This window comes from Mauremys reevesii, linkage group 3 (assembly GCF_016161935.1).
Source record: "Mauremys reevesii isolate NIE-2019 linkage group 3, ASM1616193v1, whole genome shotgun sequence".
Classification (NCBI taxonomy): domain Eukaryota; kingdom Metazoa; phylum Chordata; order Testudines; family Geoemydidae; genus Mauremys; species Mauremys reevesii.
The window spans coordinates 49640975-49655688 of NC_052625.1; the positions used below are offsets into that span (position 1 = coordinate 49640975).

The 14714-nt window shown below is 43.4% G+C and overlaps 2 protein-coding genes across 8 annotated transcripts in view; one reads left to right on the forward strand and one right to left on the reverse strand.

The window, feature by feature from the left end:
• ANGEL2 (angel homolog 2) overlaps positions 1 to 8914 on the reverse strand; it is a 32410-nt gene extending 23496 nt beyond the window's left edge. Inside the window, exons 1-3 of one of the 6 annotated variants that reach the window (XM_039532560.1) lie at positions 8534 to 8818; positions 4501 to 4615; positions 3636 to 4123 (exon numbers count right to left, since the gene is read on the reverse strand). In XM_039532560.1, the coding sequence (XP_039388494.1) occupies positions 3636 to 4116 (481 nt within the window). In that variant the 5' untranslated portion in view covers positions 4117 to 4123; positions 4501 to 4615; positions 8534 to 8818. The other 5 variants (XM_039532561.1, XM_039532557.1, XM_039532556.1 and 2 more) reach the window with 5 other exon arrangements.
• Positions 8915 to 13990: 5076 nt separating this feature from the next.
• RPS6KC1 (ribosomal protein S6 kinase C1) overlaps positions 13991 to 14714 on the forward strand; it is a 122523-nt gene continuing 121799 nt past the window's right edge. Inside the window, exon 1 of one of the 2 annotated variants that reach the window (XM_039530574.1) lies at positions 13991 to 14149. In XM_039530574.1, coding sequence (XP_039386508.1) covers positions 14099 to 14149 — 51 coding nt within the window. In that variant the 5' untranslated portion in view covers positions 13991 to 14098. The remainder of the gene's footprint in view (positions 14150 to 14714) is intronic. The other variant, XM_039530577.1, reaches the window with a different exon arrangement.

Here is a 14714-nt window from a genome sequence, read left to right on the forward strand (position 1 = left end):
ATACTCACCAGAGGTGCCTTCCCTGGCATCATGGTCAGCCACCGTGATGTCCTACGACCCACAGGGCTCCAGGGTTAAAAATCTTTCCTGGTTCTTGGGGAGAATGGATCCACTGCTTGCCTGTTTCCCATTCTCCTCCTCCTCTTCCTCATCCACCATATCGTCATCCTTGTTGTCCCTAGACTCACACCTGTGAGTATGCTGGTAGGGTCACCCCTGAGAATTGCATGCAGCTCATTATGGGGTTCAGCACCAGAATGGCTGTTCGCCTCCCTTGCCTTCTGGTACACTTGGCAAAGTTCTTTTATTTTCACATGGCAGTGCTGTCTCTCTCTTGTGTAGCCCTTCTCCCCCATTCCACAAGCAATCTTTGCATAGATGTCAGCGTTTCTTCTGCTGGATTGGAGCTCTGCCTGCACAGATTATTCTCCCCACACAGCAATGAGATCCACCACCTCCTGTGCAGACCAGGCTGGAGCATATTTGGGGCATGTAGTCTCCATGATCAGCTGTGCTCAAGCTGGCAGGCTCTCAGTGCTGATCAAACAGGAAATGGGAAATCAAAAATTCTCAGAGCTTTAGCCGGGGTGGGGCTGTTTACTGTGTACCTGGCTGCAGTGCAGCAGAGTTGAGAATGATCTCCACAGCGGTCACAGATGAGCATTGTGGGACACAATCTGGAGGCCAATTAAGTCGAATTACACAATGCTGCATCTGCAGTACCTTGTAAATTAAGTGCTATGTCTCTCGCAGAAGTGGATTACAGAAGTTGACATTATAGGCTACGTATGACCTGGTAGTTTAGACCTACATTAACAGGTTGACTTAAAGCGGCTTCCTTCGACCTAACTTTTTAGTGTAGATCAGGCCTAAGCAGGGCCGGCTTTATGACCCGCGGGGCCCAATTTGAATACCCGGTGGCAGTCCGGGGCTTCGGCGGCACGGGGTCTGGTCCAGGTTTTCTGCAGCACCAAAGGACCCCCTGCCGCCGAAGACCCCCGGAGCGGCCCCCCACCACCACCAAAATGCTGCCGAAGACCCCCGGAACGGGGCCCTCTTAGGTGCAGGTGCGGGGCCCTCTTAGGCGCGCGGGCCAATTCCGGGGAATCGGCCTAAAGCCGGCCCTGGGCCTAAGGGAATCCTGCAGGGATGAGTATACCCCTGGGAAGCACTGACCATTTTTAATGAAAATTATTCAGTTCAACTACTTGAGATACAAGTGTATTTTGACCATTTCCATGTAAGTTTATACATAGCCTGAGACCAAAGATGTACTATATGACAATTCTGCCTCTTACTCCCTTGAAAGGAAGCTGGAAGACAGATACCTGAACTATGCACCAATTAAATATTTATGCCACTGGCTGTCCCATCTCTGCTATTTAACTGTATTTGGGCTATTCCATTCTAAGTGCTAAAGTGGTCTTCTGTGATTAAGCACAGTGACAAAATTACCTCCCTGCCAAAGCAGACATTAATTGAATTCTTGATGTTCCCTCCATCTCCCCCCCCCACACACACACACCTGCCACTTCCAGACTGAAAGACAGTATAGGGAGGTATTGCCCAGAATCTTCTCAGCAATCTGAAGGACTTTCCAGAGAGAATACATTCCATCACTGGGACTCCACATCCTCAGAGGAGTGGGGAGAAGTTGCATGTGCTAAGGTACTAAAGGAGGGGCACTGCCCACTGACCACTCCTCTTTCTGAATCCCTCCACCGACTCCTTTTTCCACCCTGCTAAGTTTAATCTCTGATCCTCACATTTAAGGGCCTTCACAAATGTGTTCCTCCCTAATCAGATGCTCATTTTTTAATCACATCTTTTCCTATGCCCTGTGCTCTACCAACGATGGTCCAGATGACACTCTCCCATGTCTGCGTCACTGATGCCATTCTTGTGCACAGAATGTCCTCCTTGAGCTGATCTGTGAGACCACTATCCTCTCCTTCAAATCCCATTGCTGAGACTCCTGCAAGAAGTCAGCTAACTCAAGATGTCTAGGTGAAGGGTCAGTTCTGGATAGCTGATACATATCTAAAATTTAACATACATTTGCTTGTTTTGTAGAAGTAATTTTATCCCTCTTCCCCAGAGCCATTGCAAGTCACTTGCCTTTCCAGGCAGTCCTCGACTTTACAACATTTGACTTACGATGAATAGCCCTTATGACAGGTTTCTGATTTGACTTATGACCACAAGTTTCGACTTTACGACTCGGTCCTGCAATGGAGTAGATTGTGGCTCCGACGTTTCGACTTATGACACAATTTTCAAGAAGCAATTGAGTTGTTAAGTCGGAGGACTGCCTGTATAGGACTTAATTCTGCAAGATGCTCTATGTAGGCACTCTTACATTCATGAAGAGCCCTACTGAAGTCAATGACACTCCAAACAGGCACAAGGACCTGCTTGTGTTGGGCAGCTTGCAGGACAGGGGCTCTAGATTCAGTTATGTGGACAAGGACTACATTTTCCAGATAGGTCTGATATTTTTCATCTCCAAAAAAGTCTAGACCCCATACCAAAATATCCTGCTGAGAACTGGGCGGGTGGGGAGTGTCACTGAAAATATTTTATATACAGAATAATTGTTTCTTTTGCTTTATTAAACTAAATATGTACACTACCAAGCACAAAGCAGCCTATGAAGTCTTATTGAAGCTTCTTGACATTTATAGCTACCACCAATTTCTCCTGGTAGCACCAGACGCTGGTATCTGAAAGGAGTCCATTAGAGAAGAGAACAGACGTGCCTCTTTGAGTGGAGGGAGGTATAAAGAAAATTCAAGTCATCAGAAGCAGCAACAAAACTTAGAAGTTCCTGCTACTGGTTCAGAATACAGGCACAAAGCTGGACTAGGGTAGATTAGATTAATTAGATGATTTTTCTTTTGCCTCCATTCACCCCTTTAAAAAAAAAAGGCCATTCACAATGTCAAACAAGTCCCAGAATCAGATTATGTTAAATAATAATAATAAAATAAAAAGCTCTTAAGCAAACAGTTGGGAACAATTTAGGAGGAGTATGTTAAAGTCAAAGTATTGAGAGACAATAGTTGCTGCAGAAGCCCTCACTGTGCTCTTAGCATCAAGCATGCTAACTTTAAATAATTAAGCATTCTGGCTTCCTGTTCATAAATAATTCTGTTGTCGATGCAGTGAATCTCACTTAGACCTGATAAGATTTGAATTGTATAGACCACATTGTTTTGAGCTGAGAAACTGTGCATATTTTACTGCACTATCTGCATAGGTGCACTTGATTCATGTTCAGATAGGTAAAGAAAACGGCAGCAAAGCCTGCTGAAATTATAATTTATGAAAATAAATGGCAAAACCAAATATGACCACCTGGTGGTGCCACTTCAAATAATAAGAGCCACCCTGACTATCTCAAGCAGCATGGGCTCAGCTCTGCTGCCAGATTAGGGTTTTTGAGAGCACAAAATCAAAACAGTTTAAAGCTGTAAATTACAGTACTTGACATTTGTAATATCTTTTAAAAACCAACACCCTCCTGGTATAGATGCCAGCAAAGAGGTGGAATACAGAGGGCACTACAAAATGGTACTTAAAACCTGTTAAATATATAAAGAAAACACTACAGAAATAGCAAACACCATTTTTACCTCTTGTGTTTGCAGTATTTTCTTTTTCATTTTTTGGTGGAGTAGAAAGACAGGCTGCTTCATTCTGATTAGAGCTGCTAATTTCTTCATTAGGACTGCAAACATCATTCTGACCACTGTGTCTTCTCCTTTTTGAAGAAGGTTCATCTCCCTCAGATTTCATATTAGGATTAGAGAGATGAAAAGAAGAGTTGTGTGTGAAGTTATCACGTTGCCAGTTCCAGTACTGAGGCGGTCTCCAAGGCCCGAAAAAGTGAGGCGGTCTCCAAGGCCCGAAAAAGTGAGGCGGTCTCCAAGGCCCGAAAAAGTGAGGCGGTCTCCAATTCACTGTAAAATCCGCAGTGCCGACATACGGAGCCCAAGAATAGTGATCAGCCCACCTTATAGAACTGGAGATACAACTGTTCCAGCAGAATCTTTGAGGGCTATCCCAGTGGGCAACCCAATCTCTGCCCAGCCTCTGCATGTGACGGGGCAGCATGGGGTGTCTACAACAGAAGAATATATTACTTAAAAGCATATTGCTCTTTATTCAACTAAGTCTGCATACAGAACAAGAGATGCAGACTACTGTCCGCAGGTACAATTTTTCCGAAGTTGCTGATCGTGATTTCTTATAGGGTATTTCTTCCCCATATACTGATTTATATAAAGATAGTGGGAAATAACATTTTCCATTTAGAACTCACTCAGAAGCTTGGATGCACAGAAAAAGAATCTGATTATCAGATCCAATCACTTTTTATAAACCTGTCACTTCTTCCTTCAGTTACAATTTAAACAGTTGGCCTATTTAAAAGAAAAATAGACTAACAAGCCATGTTATAACTTTTTTCAGATTTGATTATGGTTTTTCATTCAGTACCTGTACAAGGAGTACTAATGAGAAAACCCAGAAGGTAGGTACAGTATTTTAGTATGCTGGGACATCATCTATTCTATACAGGTTCTTATACCACACACTTCAGTGTAGAAGTTTCCTGTAGAAAAGAAAAGCTGTCACTGAACATATTCAGAAGTGGGTTTCCTCTATATAGCATATTTGGCTCTTTAGCACCACAAAGAGGTTTAATTTTTCTAAATGGTCTGTTGCTCTTTAAAACTAAATTTTGAGCCTAAGGAGGTGACATGCTAATAAATGATAAATAAATAAATAATAAAGGATGGGGTGAAGGTGGGGGGGGGGAGGCGGGGAAGAGAAGAGAGAGACTGAGCCTGTGTCCTTTTTTAATACATAAAAAGGCTTGAAAATATTTTTAAATATTTTTTCCCCATTAAAGGTTCTCTTGGTAAAAGTTCAAGCCTGCAGGCTTGTGGAATGGGTTTATTATTATTCTCAGTCTGAATGATCTTAGACAGATAATTCACTTATTTTTATTTTTAACTGCCTTTTATACTCAATTACCTCACTGTACCAAGATATGCGGACAGGTGTCTTAAAACAAAAAAACAAAAACCTGAAATCAAGTACAGCTGGGTAAAGAATGATCAGAAAAAACATTTTCTGACAATTTATCTATTTTTGTCTGTACAAAACAGCACAATTGGAGCAATTTTACAAAGTTTCAACTTTTTTTTAGGACATTTTGCATGATTTTTTTCATTATAGAGGGAATTTGCAAAGAATAAGAGATCTACTTACCCGCAATAAGCCACACCTGTGGCTTTTTGTAAGCCTCTAGCACATTTTCAAAAATCACATGTCTACTGAGTTAAGCACAAGGCTGGGAGCTAGACAGTTCTGAGTTCTAGCCCCACCTCTGCTACTGATTTGTATAACCCTTCACACTTATAGCACTTTAAGAACATAAGAACAGCCATACTGGGTCAGACTAATGGTCCATCTAGGCTGGAATCCTGTCTTCCAACAGTGGCCAATAGCAGGTACTCCAGAGGGAAAGGCCAGAACAGGCAATCATCAAGTGATCCATCCCCTGACACCCTTCTCAGCTTCTGGCAATCAGAGGCTAGGGGGACACAGACCATGGGGTTGCATCCCTGACCATCTTGGCTAATAGCCATTGATGTTACATGAAAGAGAAAAATCACTTCCTTAATCACTTTCTCTACACTAGTCATGATTTTATAGACCTCCATCATATCCCTTCTTACTTGCCTCTTTTCCAAGAGGAAAAGTCCTAATCTTTTTAATCTCTCCTCCTATGAAAGCTGTTCCATACCCTTAATATTTTTGTTGTCCGTTGCTGCAACTTTTACAATTCTAATATATCTTTTTTGAGATGAGATCATTAGAACTACACACAGTGTTCAAGATGTGGGCATACCATGGATTTATATAGTGGCATTATGATATTGTCTATCTTATTATGTATCCCTTTCCTAATTGTTCCTAACATTGTAAGGGTTTTTTTTGACTGCTGCTGCAGCTTGAGCAGGTGTTCTCAGAGAACTATCCACAATGACTCCAAGTTCTCGGTCTTGAGTGGTAATAGCTAATTTAGACCCCATCATTTTGTATGTATAGTTCAGATTATGTTTTTTGATTTGCTACTTACTTTGCATTTATCAACACTGAATTTCATCTATCATTTTGTTGCCCAGTCTCACAGTTTTGTGAGATCCCTCTGTAAGTCTTCACAGTATGCTTTGGACTAGGGCTGTCGATTAATCACAGTTATCTCATGGGATTAACTCAAAAAAAATTAATCGTGATTAATTTCACTGTTAAAGGATAGAATACCAACTGACTAACTATTTTGGATGTTTTTCTACATTTTTAAATATATTGATTTCTATTGCAACATAATACAAAGCATACAGTGCTCACTTTATATTATTTTTATTACAAGTATTTGCACTGTAGAAATGATAAAAGAAATAATATTTTTCAATTCACCTCATACAAACCCTCTCTTTCATAAAAGTTGAAATTACAAATGTAGAATTATGTACAAATAAAACTGCATTAAAAAAATTAAAACAATGTAAAAGTTTAATCTTTTTAATCGCTTGACAGCCCTACTTTGGACATAACTATCTTGAGTAATTTCATATCATCTGCAAATTTTGCCACCTCACTGTTTATGCCTTTTTCCAGATAATTTATGAACGTGTAGAACAGCATTGGTCTCAGTACCGATCCTTAGGGGACACCGCTATTTACCTCTCTCCATTCAGAAAACTGACCATTTATTCCTATCCTTTGTTTTCTGTCTTGTAACCAGTTATTGAACCACGAGAGGACCTTCCCTCTTATCCTATGACTACTTACAAAAAGTTACTAATTAAACAGTTAAATAGCATTGTCTCCGTTTTCCAGATGGAGAAATTGAGTATCAAAGAGATTATCCTCTTATAAAATCAATGTCTGAATCAGAATTAGAACCCAGATTTCCTTCTTTCCAGTCCAGGTCTAATAAACTAAACCACAGTGCCACAACACAAGTCAGAGTTTTTCTAAACCTCAGTTTCTCCACCTGTAAAATGGACACAGGGATATTTAATTATGAAATAATTAAATAAATAGGATTTACAAGTAAAAAGTACTACGGCTAGTAACTGTCAGAAGCAAGGCTAGAGACAAAAGTCTCCTGGCTTCCACTTGGTCTAATGGATCAGAATACTTGTGGCCCTCAATTGATCCAATTTCTCCTCCTCTAGCAACAACTTTTTAGTAGAAGACCTCCTGGTCATTTACACAGAGAAACTAATACAAATGGAATAGAGTGCTCTGCTGTAGTCAGGATATAAGTGATGTTCACACCACTTTGTGATGAGTTCTTAGAATGCTTGTTTTATAATCACTCAGATTAGATTTTGTTCATAGTTCAAATTTAAAGCCTCTTACAGCCATACATTTTTTAATGAAGTGTTTTCCTGTTTGGGAAACCACAGGTGAATTGCAAAGAGAAAGCAAAACTGTGCTTGATTCAATTTTATGACCTGAATGCCTCCAATCCAAATTCTAGTTAGTGGGGCACTTAGCATATAAACATGATCTTCATTCACTTTCAAAATCTCCCACTGCAGTTTAGTTTTAAGCATTTGCTTGCATTTATGAGTAGTCTTCCAGTTTTGGGTACAGCATTAAATACGCATAATTAAAGTTAGGTCAGTTAAAGTTACTGTCAAGTTGCTGCTCATGAAATTGCAGACACCCCATTGACTTGAAATCATGTTGTCTCACTAATGGAATATTTTCATAACAAGCTAGCTGTGTCACTGGAAAAATACATTAAAAACTTCAGCTCTGTGTTGGTTAAGACAACTAAAATATTTTGTTGGGTCCCACTATTAAATAATTTCACTCAACTGTTTATCACAAGTAGTGAGAGGTTCAATATGAGATGCATGTGTAGTGAAATAAAATTATTATGCTGAACTCATAATTTTAACATTTAGATTACCTTTCTTAAATATATTTATCTTTCTATACATATTTGAAATATAGTCCAACCAAAAATTCAACTGATTTAAATAAACAAGTTATCTGCCTATGATTTGCTGCTCTCATTCAAAGTCTGCAGATCTACTTTCATTGGGATAAATATTTATTTCCCCAACATAACTAGGTGTTGCTGTGTGTGATGCCATTAGGTACTTATATGGCCCAGCACCCCAGAGTTTTAATCTTTAATTCTCCCTCAGTTTATTTTGAAGTAGAATGAATTATTTACAGAGTTGTAAAGTGCATACAGCACAAACTGAAGCATTTAGATACTCAAACCAGAGTGTGTTAATGGCAGTTCCTCAAACGTGGACCAGGTGGGAAAGTATCACAGCATGCCCGTGCCACGGGGACAGCGCGCCCCCTCTCCCATTGCTCCCCACGCCGCAGGGCCCGCCTCTCCTGCCCATCCCTCCGGGCCAGCCCGCCCGCCCGCCACCTTAGCGCCCCGGCCCCTCAGGCCTAGGCCCCCCGGCCGGCCCGTGTTTACCTCCAGGTAGGGCGCCTCACTAGCCGCTCCAGGGAGCTCCTCTGGTCCCTACATCGCTCCCCGACTGTGGGGTCATCCTAGAGCACCACCTGCTCCTTCCCCCCCACCCAGGGCCCGGCCTCCCGGCCACCTTCCGCACTGACCGGCCTCTTCCCCCGCAGCCGCACCGGCTGCAACCCCGCCTCACACAGCGCCACGCTTCCATCGCCGCCAGCCGGGCGGCTCTACACCCGGGCAGCACGCACTAGGCCATGGGAGTCGTAGTTCTACCGCCAGGCCCACTACGAACCGTTCCCGGTGGCCATTTTTGTTAAGGGAATCTGACCTAGTCAGCTGAGCGGCCATTTTTGTTTAGGGCAGTTGCTCCGTTTCTTGACTGTTGGACGGCCATCTTGTTTAAGGGCAGGAGGCTGGGGGCCATCTTGATTTAGGGCTGAAGCCGGGCATAGAGGCCATCATAGCTAAGGGCTGTAGCTTGGTAGCCATCTTTGCTCTGGGCAAAGTGCAAAGGCCTTTATTTTAATGTGTGACTTAATTGCAACAGGGGAGTGGTGACTAGTAACTAAGAGCAGCAAAGTATTCACCCACGAAAGCTCATGCTCCAGTACGTCTGAGACTCCGGGTTTGGCTACACTGGAAACTCCAAAGCGCTCCCGCAGCAGCGCTTTGAAGTGCGAGTGTGGTGGCGGCGCCAGCGCTGGGAGAGAGCTCTCCCAGCGCTGCAGGTGAGGTACTCCACCTCCCCGTGGGGATTAGCTTACAGCACTGGGAGCCACGCTCCCAGCACTGGGGCACTGTTTACACTGGCGCTTTACAGCGCTGTAACTTGCTGCGCTCAGGGGGGTGTTTTTTCACACCCCTGAGCGAGAAAGTTGCAGCGCTGTAAAGTGCCAGTGTAGCCAAGGCCTTAGCCTATAAGGTGCCACAGGACTCTTTGCTGCTTTTACAGATCCAGACTAACACGGCTACCCCTCTGATAGTAACTAAGAACACCCTATGCCACCCCACCCCCATGGCCTTGTCTGGCTGCTACCAGTCTGAAACCTGAGGGCAGTGGGTGCCCTAAGCCTAATCGGCAAAGAGTTCTGTGGCACCTTATAGGGGCTGGCAACCTTTCAGAAGTGGTGTGCCGTGTCTTCATTTATCACTCTAATTTAAGGTTTCGCGTGCCAGTAATACATTTTAATGTTTTTAGAAGGTCTCTTTCTATAAATCTATAATATATAACTAAACGATTGTTGTATGTAAAGTAAATAAGGTTTTAAAAATGTTTAAGAAGCTTCAGTTAAAATTAAATTAAAATGCAGAGCCCCCCCGGACTGGTGGCCAGGATCTGGCCAGTGTGAGTGCCACTGAAAATCAGCTCGGGTGCCGACTTCGGCACACGTGCCATAGGTTGCCTACCACTGTTTTAGAAGATCTCTTTCTATAAGTCTATAATGTATAACTAAACTATTGTTGTATGTAAGTAAATAAGGTTTTTAAAATGTTTAAGAAACTTTATTTAAAATTAAATTAAAATGCAGAGCCCCCCAGACCGGTGGCCAGGACCCGGGCAGTGTCAGTGCCACTGAAAATCAGCTTGCGTGCCACCTTCAGCATGTTTGCCATAGGTTGCCTACCCCCGTTATAGACTAACAAACATATTGGAGTATGAGCTTTCATGGGTGGATGCAGCCGATGAAGTGGGTATTCACCAACAAAAGCTCATGCTCCAATACGTTTGTTAGTCTATAAGGCACCACAGAATTCTTTGCCGCTTTCGCAGATCCAGACTAACACGGCTACCCCTCTGATACCTAAGCCTAACGTTTATCCTCAGTGACTTATCTTGTCCAGAAATGCCTGGGGATTGGGTGACTTTACTCTGCCACCTGCTATTGTTCATTGTTTGCACCGGAGCCTTAACAATGTTATTCCGAGTCACACAATATTTGATGCTTTTCTTATAGCTCCAGCTCCTGGAGTCCTGGGATCAGGTGAGAACCTCAGATTTCATTTTTTTAAAAATCTAAGTTCCCAGCCCCCAGGATTGCAGAGAAAAGCTTGAAAACATGAACCCTAAACATTCCGAACCAGAAGGAAAATAATAAGTATCACAAATTTATTGTTAAAAATCTCATTATTCTGGAAGTGGAAGGGGGGGGTGTTGTCTGATGATTTTTAAACACTTGGGGTTTTAGAGTACAAATTTCAGATACATTCTGCACTTTGGTGTACAGCTTTAGAATTTATCCTAGTAGGATAATATTCTTTGATGCAATGCTGTGATATTATGTTCCAATACCATAGTGTATGTTATACATCATAGCACCACTGTCTGAGATGTGTGCATTAGATCATCTAGTCCAGGGGTTGGCAACCTTCGGCACACGGCCCATCAGGGTAACCTGCTGGTGGGCCGTGAGACATTGTGTTTACGTTGACCTGCAGACACAGCCCCCCACAGCTCACAGTGGCCGCGGTTCACCGTTCTCGCAACTCCCATTGGCTGGAAGTGCGGGAACTGAGCCACTGGGAGCTGCGGGGGGCCGTGCCTGTGGATGGTCAATGTAAATAAAATGTCTCGTGGCCCACCAGCAGATTATCCTGGTGTGCTGAAGGTTGCCGACCTCTGATCTAATCCCTCCTCTTGCCATTGCAGAATGACTCCAACTATTTTCTTAGGCTTTGGCTACACTTGCATTTCAAAGCGCTGCCGCGCTCCCGCGCCGCCCGCTTTGCTTTGCGCGTGGTAAGCAGCCCCAGCACTGGGAGAAAAACTCCAGCGCCAGCGCGCACTCCCTCCCTGTGGGGGGGGGAAGCGACAGCGCTGGGAGCCGCCTGCAGCGCAGGCTTTTTGACTACAACTGGCGCTTGCGGCGCGCAGCGCTGCTGCAGAGGGCAGAGGGTGTGTGCCACCCTGCTGCTGCGCTTAAGTGTAGTTTCAGAGGCAACGTATGAGGGCCATGCAGGGTCATGTGGCCATTTGCTGCTTGGCTTGTACTTAGTATGGTTACACGGACTGACCATGCTAAGTAACACTGCTGAAGCTGGCTGCCCTCACTGTCCCCCTCCCACGTCAGCAGGCGTGGGTCATCCCTGGCTAGTTTTATATATCTCTAGCACAGCGGTTCTCAAACTGTGGGTCAGAACCGCAAAGTGGGTCTCGACCACATTTTAATGGGGTTGCCAGGGCTGGTGTTAGACTTGCTGGGACCCGGGTCTGAAACCCGAGCCCCACCACCCTGGGCCAAAGCTGAAGCCTGAGTGGCGGGGCTCAGATTACAGGTCCCCCTCATCTGGGCCTGAAGCCCTTGGGTGCACGGGAGGGGCTCGGGCTTTGGTCCCCCCTCCTGGGGTCATGTAGTAATTTTTGTTGTCAGAAGGAAGTCGCGGTGCAATGAAGTTTGAGAGCCCTGCGCTAGTAGAAGAGGAATAGAGTTTGGGTATGAGGAAGAGGGAAGGGGTCAGAGCTCCCTGCTGTATCTTCCTGATGAGGAAGTAAAGTGTCTCAAGGAGGAGGGATGGATTATTAGACACTTCATTTATATTCTTGTACAGCAGCAAGGTGCATTTTCAGTGACGGGCACTACATAAATTATGTACATAAAAATAAACCTTTTCTATTCACTGTAGCTTATGAGTGACTCACTTTAAAGTGCTTTCTGAGGCACTATAAAACATGACCCTCATCCTGCAAGCTGCTCTGTGTAGGCAGGCCCCTGAGCCCACTGCAGAGTCCCTTTAAGACAATGGGGCTCAACAGGGGTGCATGGGATCTGCCTGTATTCACCAGTTTGGAAAATCAGCTCCTATGAATAGGGCCATACCAAATTCATGGTCCATTTTGGTCAATTTCATGGTCATAGGATTTTAAAAATTGTAAATTTCATGATGTCAGCTATTTAAATCTGAGATTTCAGGATTTTGTAATTGTAGGGGTCCTGACCCAAAAAGGCATTGTGGAGGGGGGGTGTCGCAAGGTTATTGTAGGGGGGGTTGCAGTACTGCTACCCTTACTTCTGCACTGCTGCTGGTGGCGGTGCTGCCTTCAGAGCTGAGCAGCTAGACAGCGGCATTTGTTGGCTGGGAGCCCAGCTCTGAAGACAGAGCCACCAGCAGCAGAAGCATAGTAGTAAGGATGGCACGATATGGTATTACCACCCTTACTTCTGCATTGCTACCTGCAGAGCTGGGCCCTCAGTAAGTAGCCACTACTGCCAGGCTGCCCAGCTCTGCAGCCAGCAGCACAGAAGTAAGGATGGCATGGTATGATATTACCACCCTTACTTCTGCGCTGCTGCTGCTGCTAGTGTGCTGCCTTCAGAGCTGGGCACCTGGCCAACAGCTGCTGCTCTCTGGCCTCCCAGTTCTGAAAGCAGCTCAGAAGTAAGAGTGGCAATACTGTGACCCCCCTAAAATAACCTTGTGACCACCACCACCTCGCAACTCCCTTTTGGGTCAGGATCCCCTAATTGAGAAACACAGGTCTCCCCCATGAAATCTGTATAATATAGGGTAAAAGCGCACAAAAGACCAGATTTCACAGTCCGTGCCATGTTTTTCATGTCCGTGAATTTGGTAGAGTCCTACCTGTGAAAGATTTTGCATACAAATAGATAGTTTTATTCAGTTCCTTCCTGGTATAAAGAAGCATCTATTTCATTTCTATCAAAATGTCAATATATGTAATATAAGTACAAGGTTAAGAGCTACATTGGTGGAGTTTGATGACAAAGCCAATACAGGTGTGCAGCTTAACATCATGTGAAGATAAATAGCATGCAGAGAAGACATGAGAATATGATGGGGTCTGATGGAGTGGGAAACAGTGCAAATGCTTCATGGGAACTAAAACCAAGAAGGGTATGATATCTCCCATACTGAAGTTGTTTGCTAGATGTAAATTTTAAACATTTTTAACGTTTTCCCAGTATAGGGGGGCGGGGGAGCATTCTTACAAATTGAGATGTTATTGAGTTAAGAAGGTTCAGGGTGGTTACCATATCAAGTCCACTTTGGGTATTTATTTTTCAAAGGTAATTTACTTAAGACATCTCAATTGTAAAAATGCTCATTCATTCTTAATTTGCTTCTCTACAATTTACCAGAGGAGAACAGTTATTAATCCTTGATTCAGGTTACCTACAGTGTCTTCATCTTACATTTACATCTATCTTTCCCACTACATCTACACATGCACACCAAAACCATTTTCATTGCTAGTGCTCTAGTACTGTCAGTACCTTCCAATAATCTCTGTTAGTTATATATCTTTCTGTGCGATGGGGGACAAATAAGAAATAACTACAGCAAACTCCTATTAAGCCATTTTCCTAGCAAGGGAAGTTTCACATCGAATTTAAACAATTACTATATTGATAGTTAGTACTATATTCAACCCATCTGTGCTGCTCTGTCACTTTAAAAGGCCTTTTCTCAGTAGTAATATTTTAATAGGACTACACTGGGAATTGTGGTGAGGAAGGGGGGGAAAAGTAGTTTAAAAGTTGGTAAAAGCATGTCAAAAGCTTAAAGGAAGGAAAAGCAGGAAGAACAAAGAAGTCAGCCTCAAGGAAAGTAATGACATGTCACTACAGGGAAAGGTTTGTAAGGCAGCAGGCAAAACAAAGGGTAAGTAAAAGACTAATCTATTCAAAAATTTAAATAGCTTCTTATCACAACTGTTCCCTTGAACTACTACTCCCTACATTGATCTAAGCCAAGAGGTGTCACTTTGTCACAGATAGTTTGCTCCCCTCTTTATTACAAAACTTTGGGAAATCCCTGGCTCTAAGTATTTAATGCATTTCTACGGAGTAGAACAGAGTTAAGGAGTATTCTTCAAGATGGTATCTCTATAATTCTTATTGCCCAAATATCCTATTGGTCACTTTAAGTTTTGAAACTCTCTATTAGATGGATGCTACCAACTTGCTGGGAAGATGTTTTGATTATTAAGGAGCTGTTTCCTCTGCTGAAGGAGTGTCCCTCCCACATCAATACTACCAGGAGTGCTGGAACAATATTTATAGTGGCGGTGCTGAGAGCCATTGAACGAAACTGTAAACCCTGTATATAATAGAAACCACTTCAAGTCAGGGGGTGCTACTGCACCCCTAGTTCCAGCACCTTTTGAATACTGCTAATTTTATGACCATTTTCCTTTGTCTTATGCAAAAATAAAGTAGTAACCGTC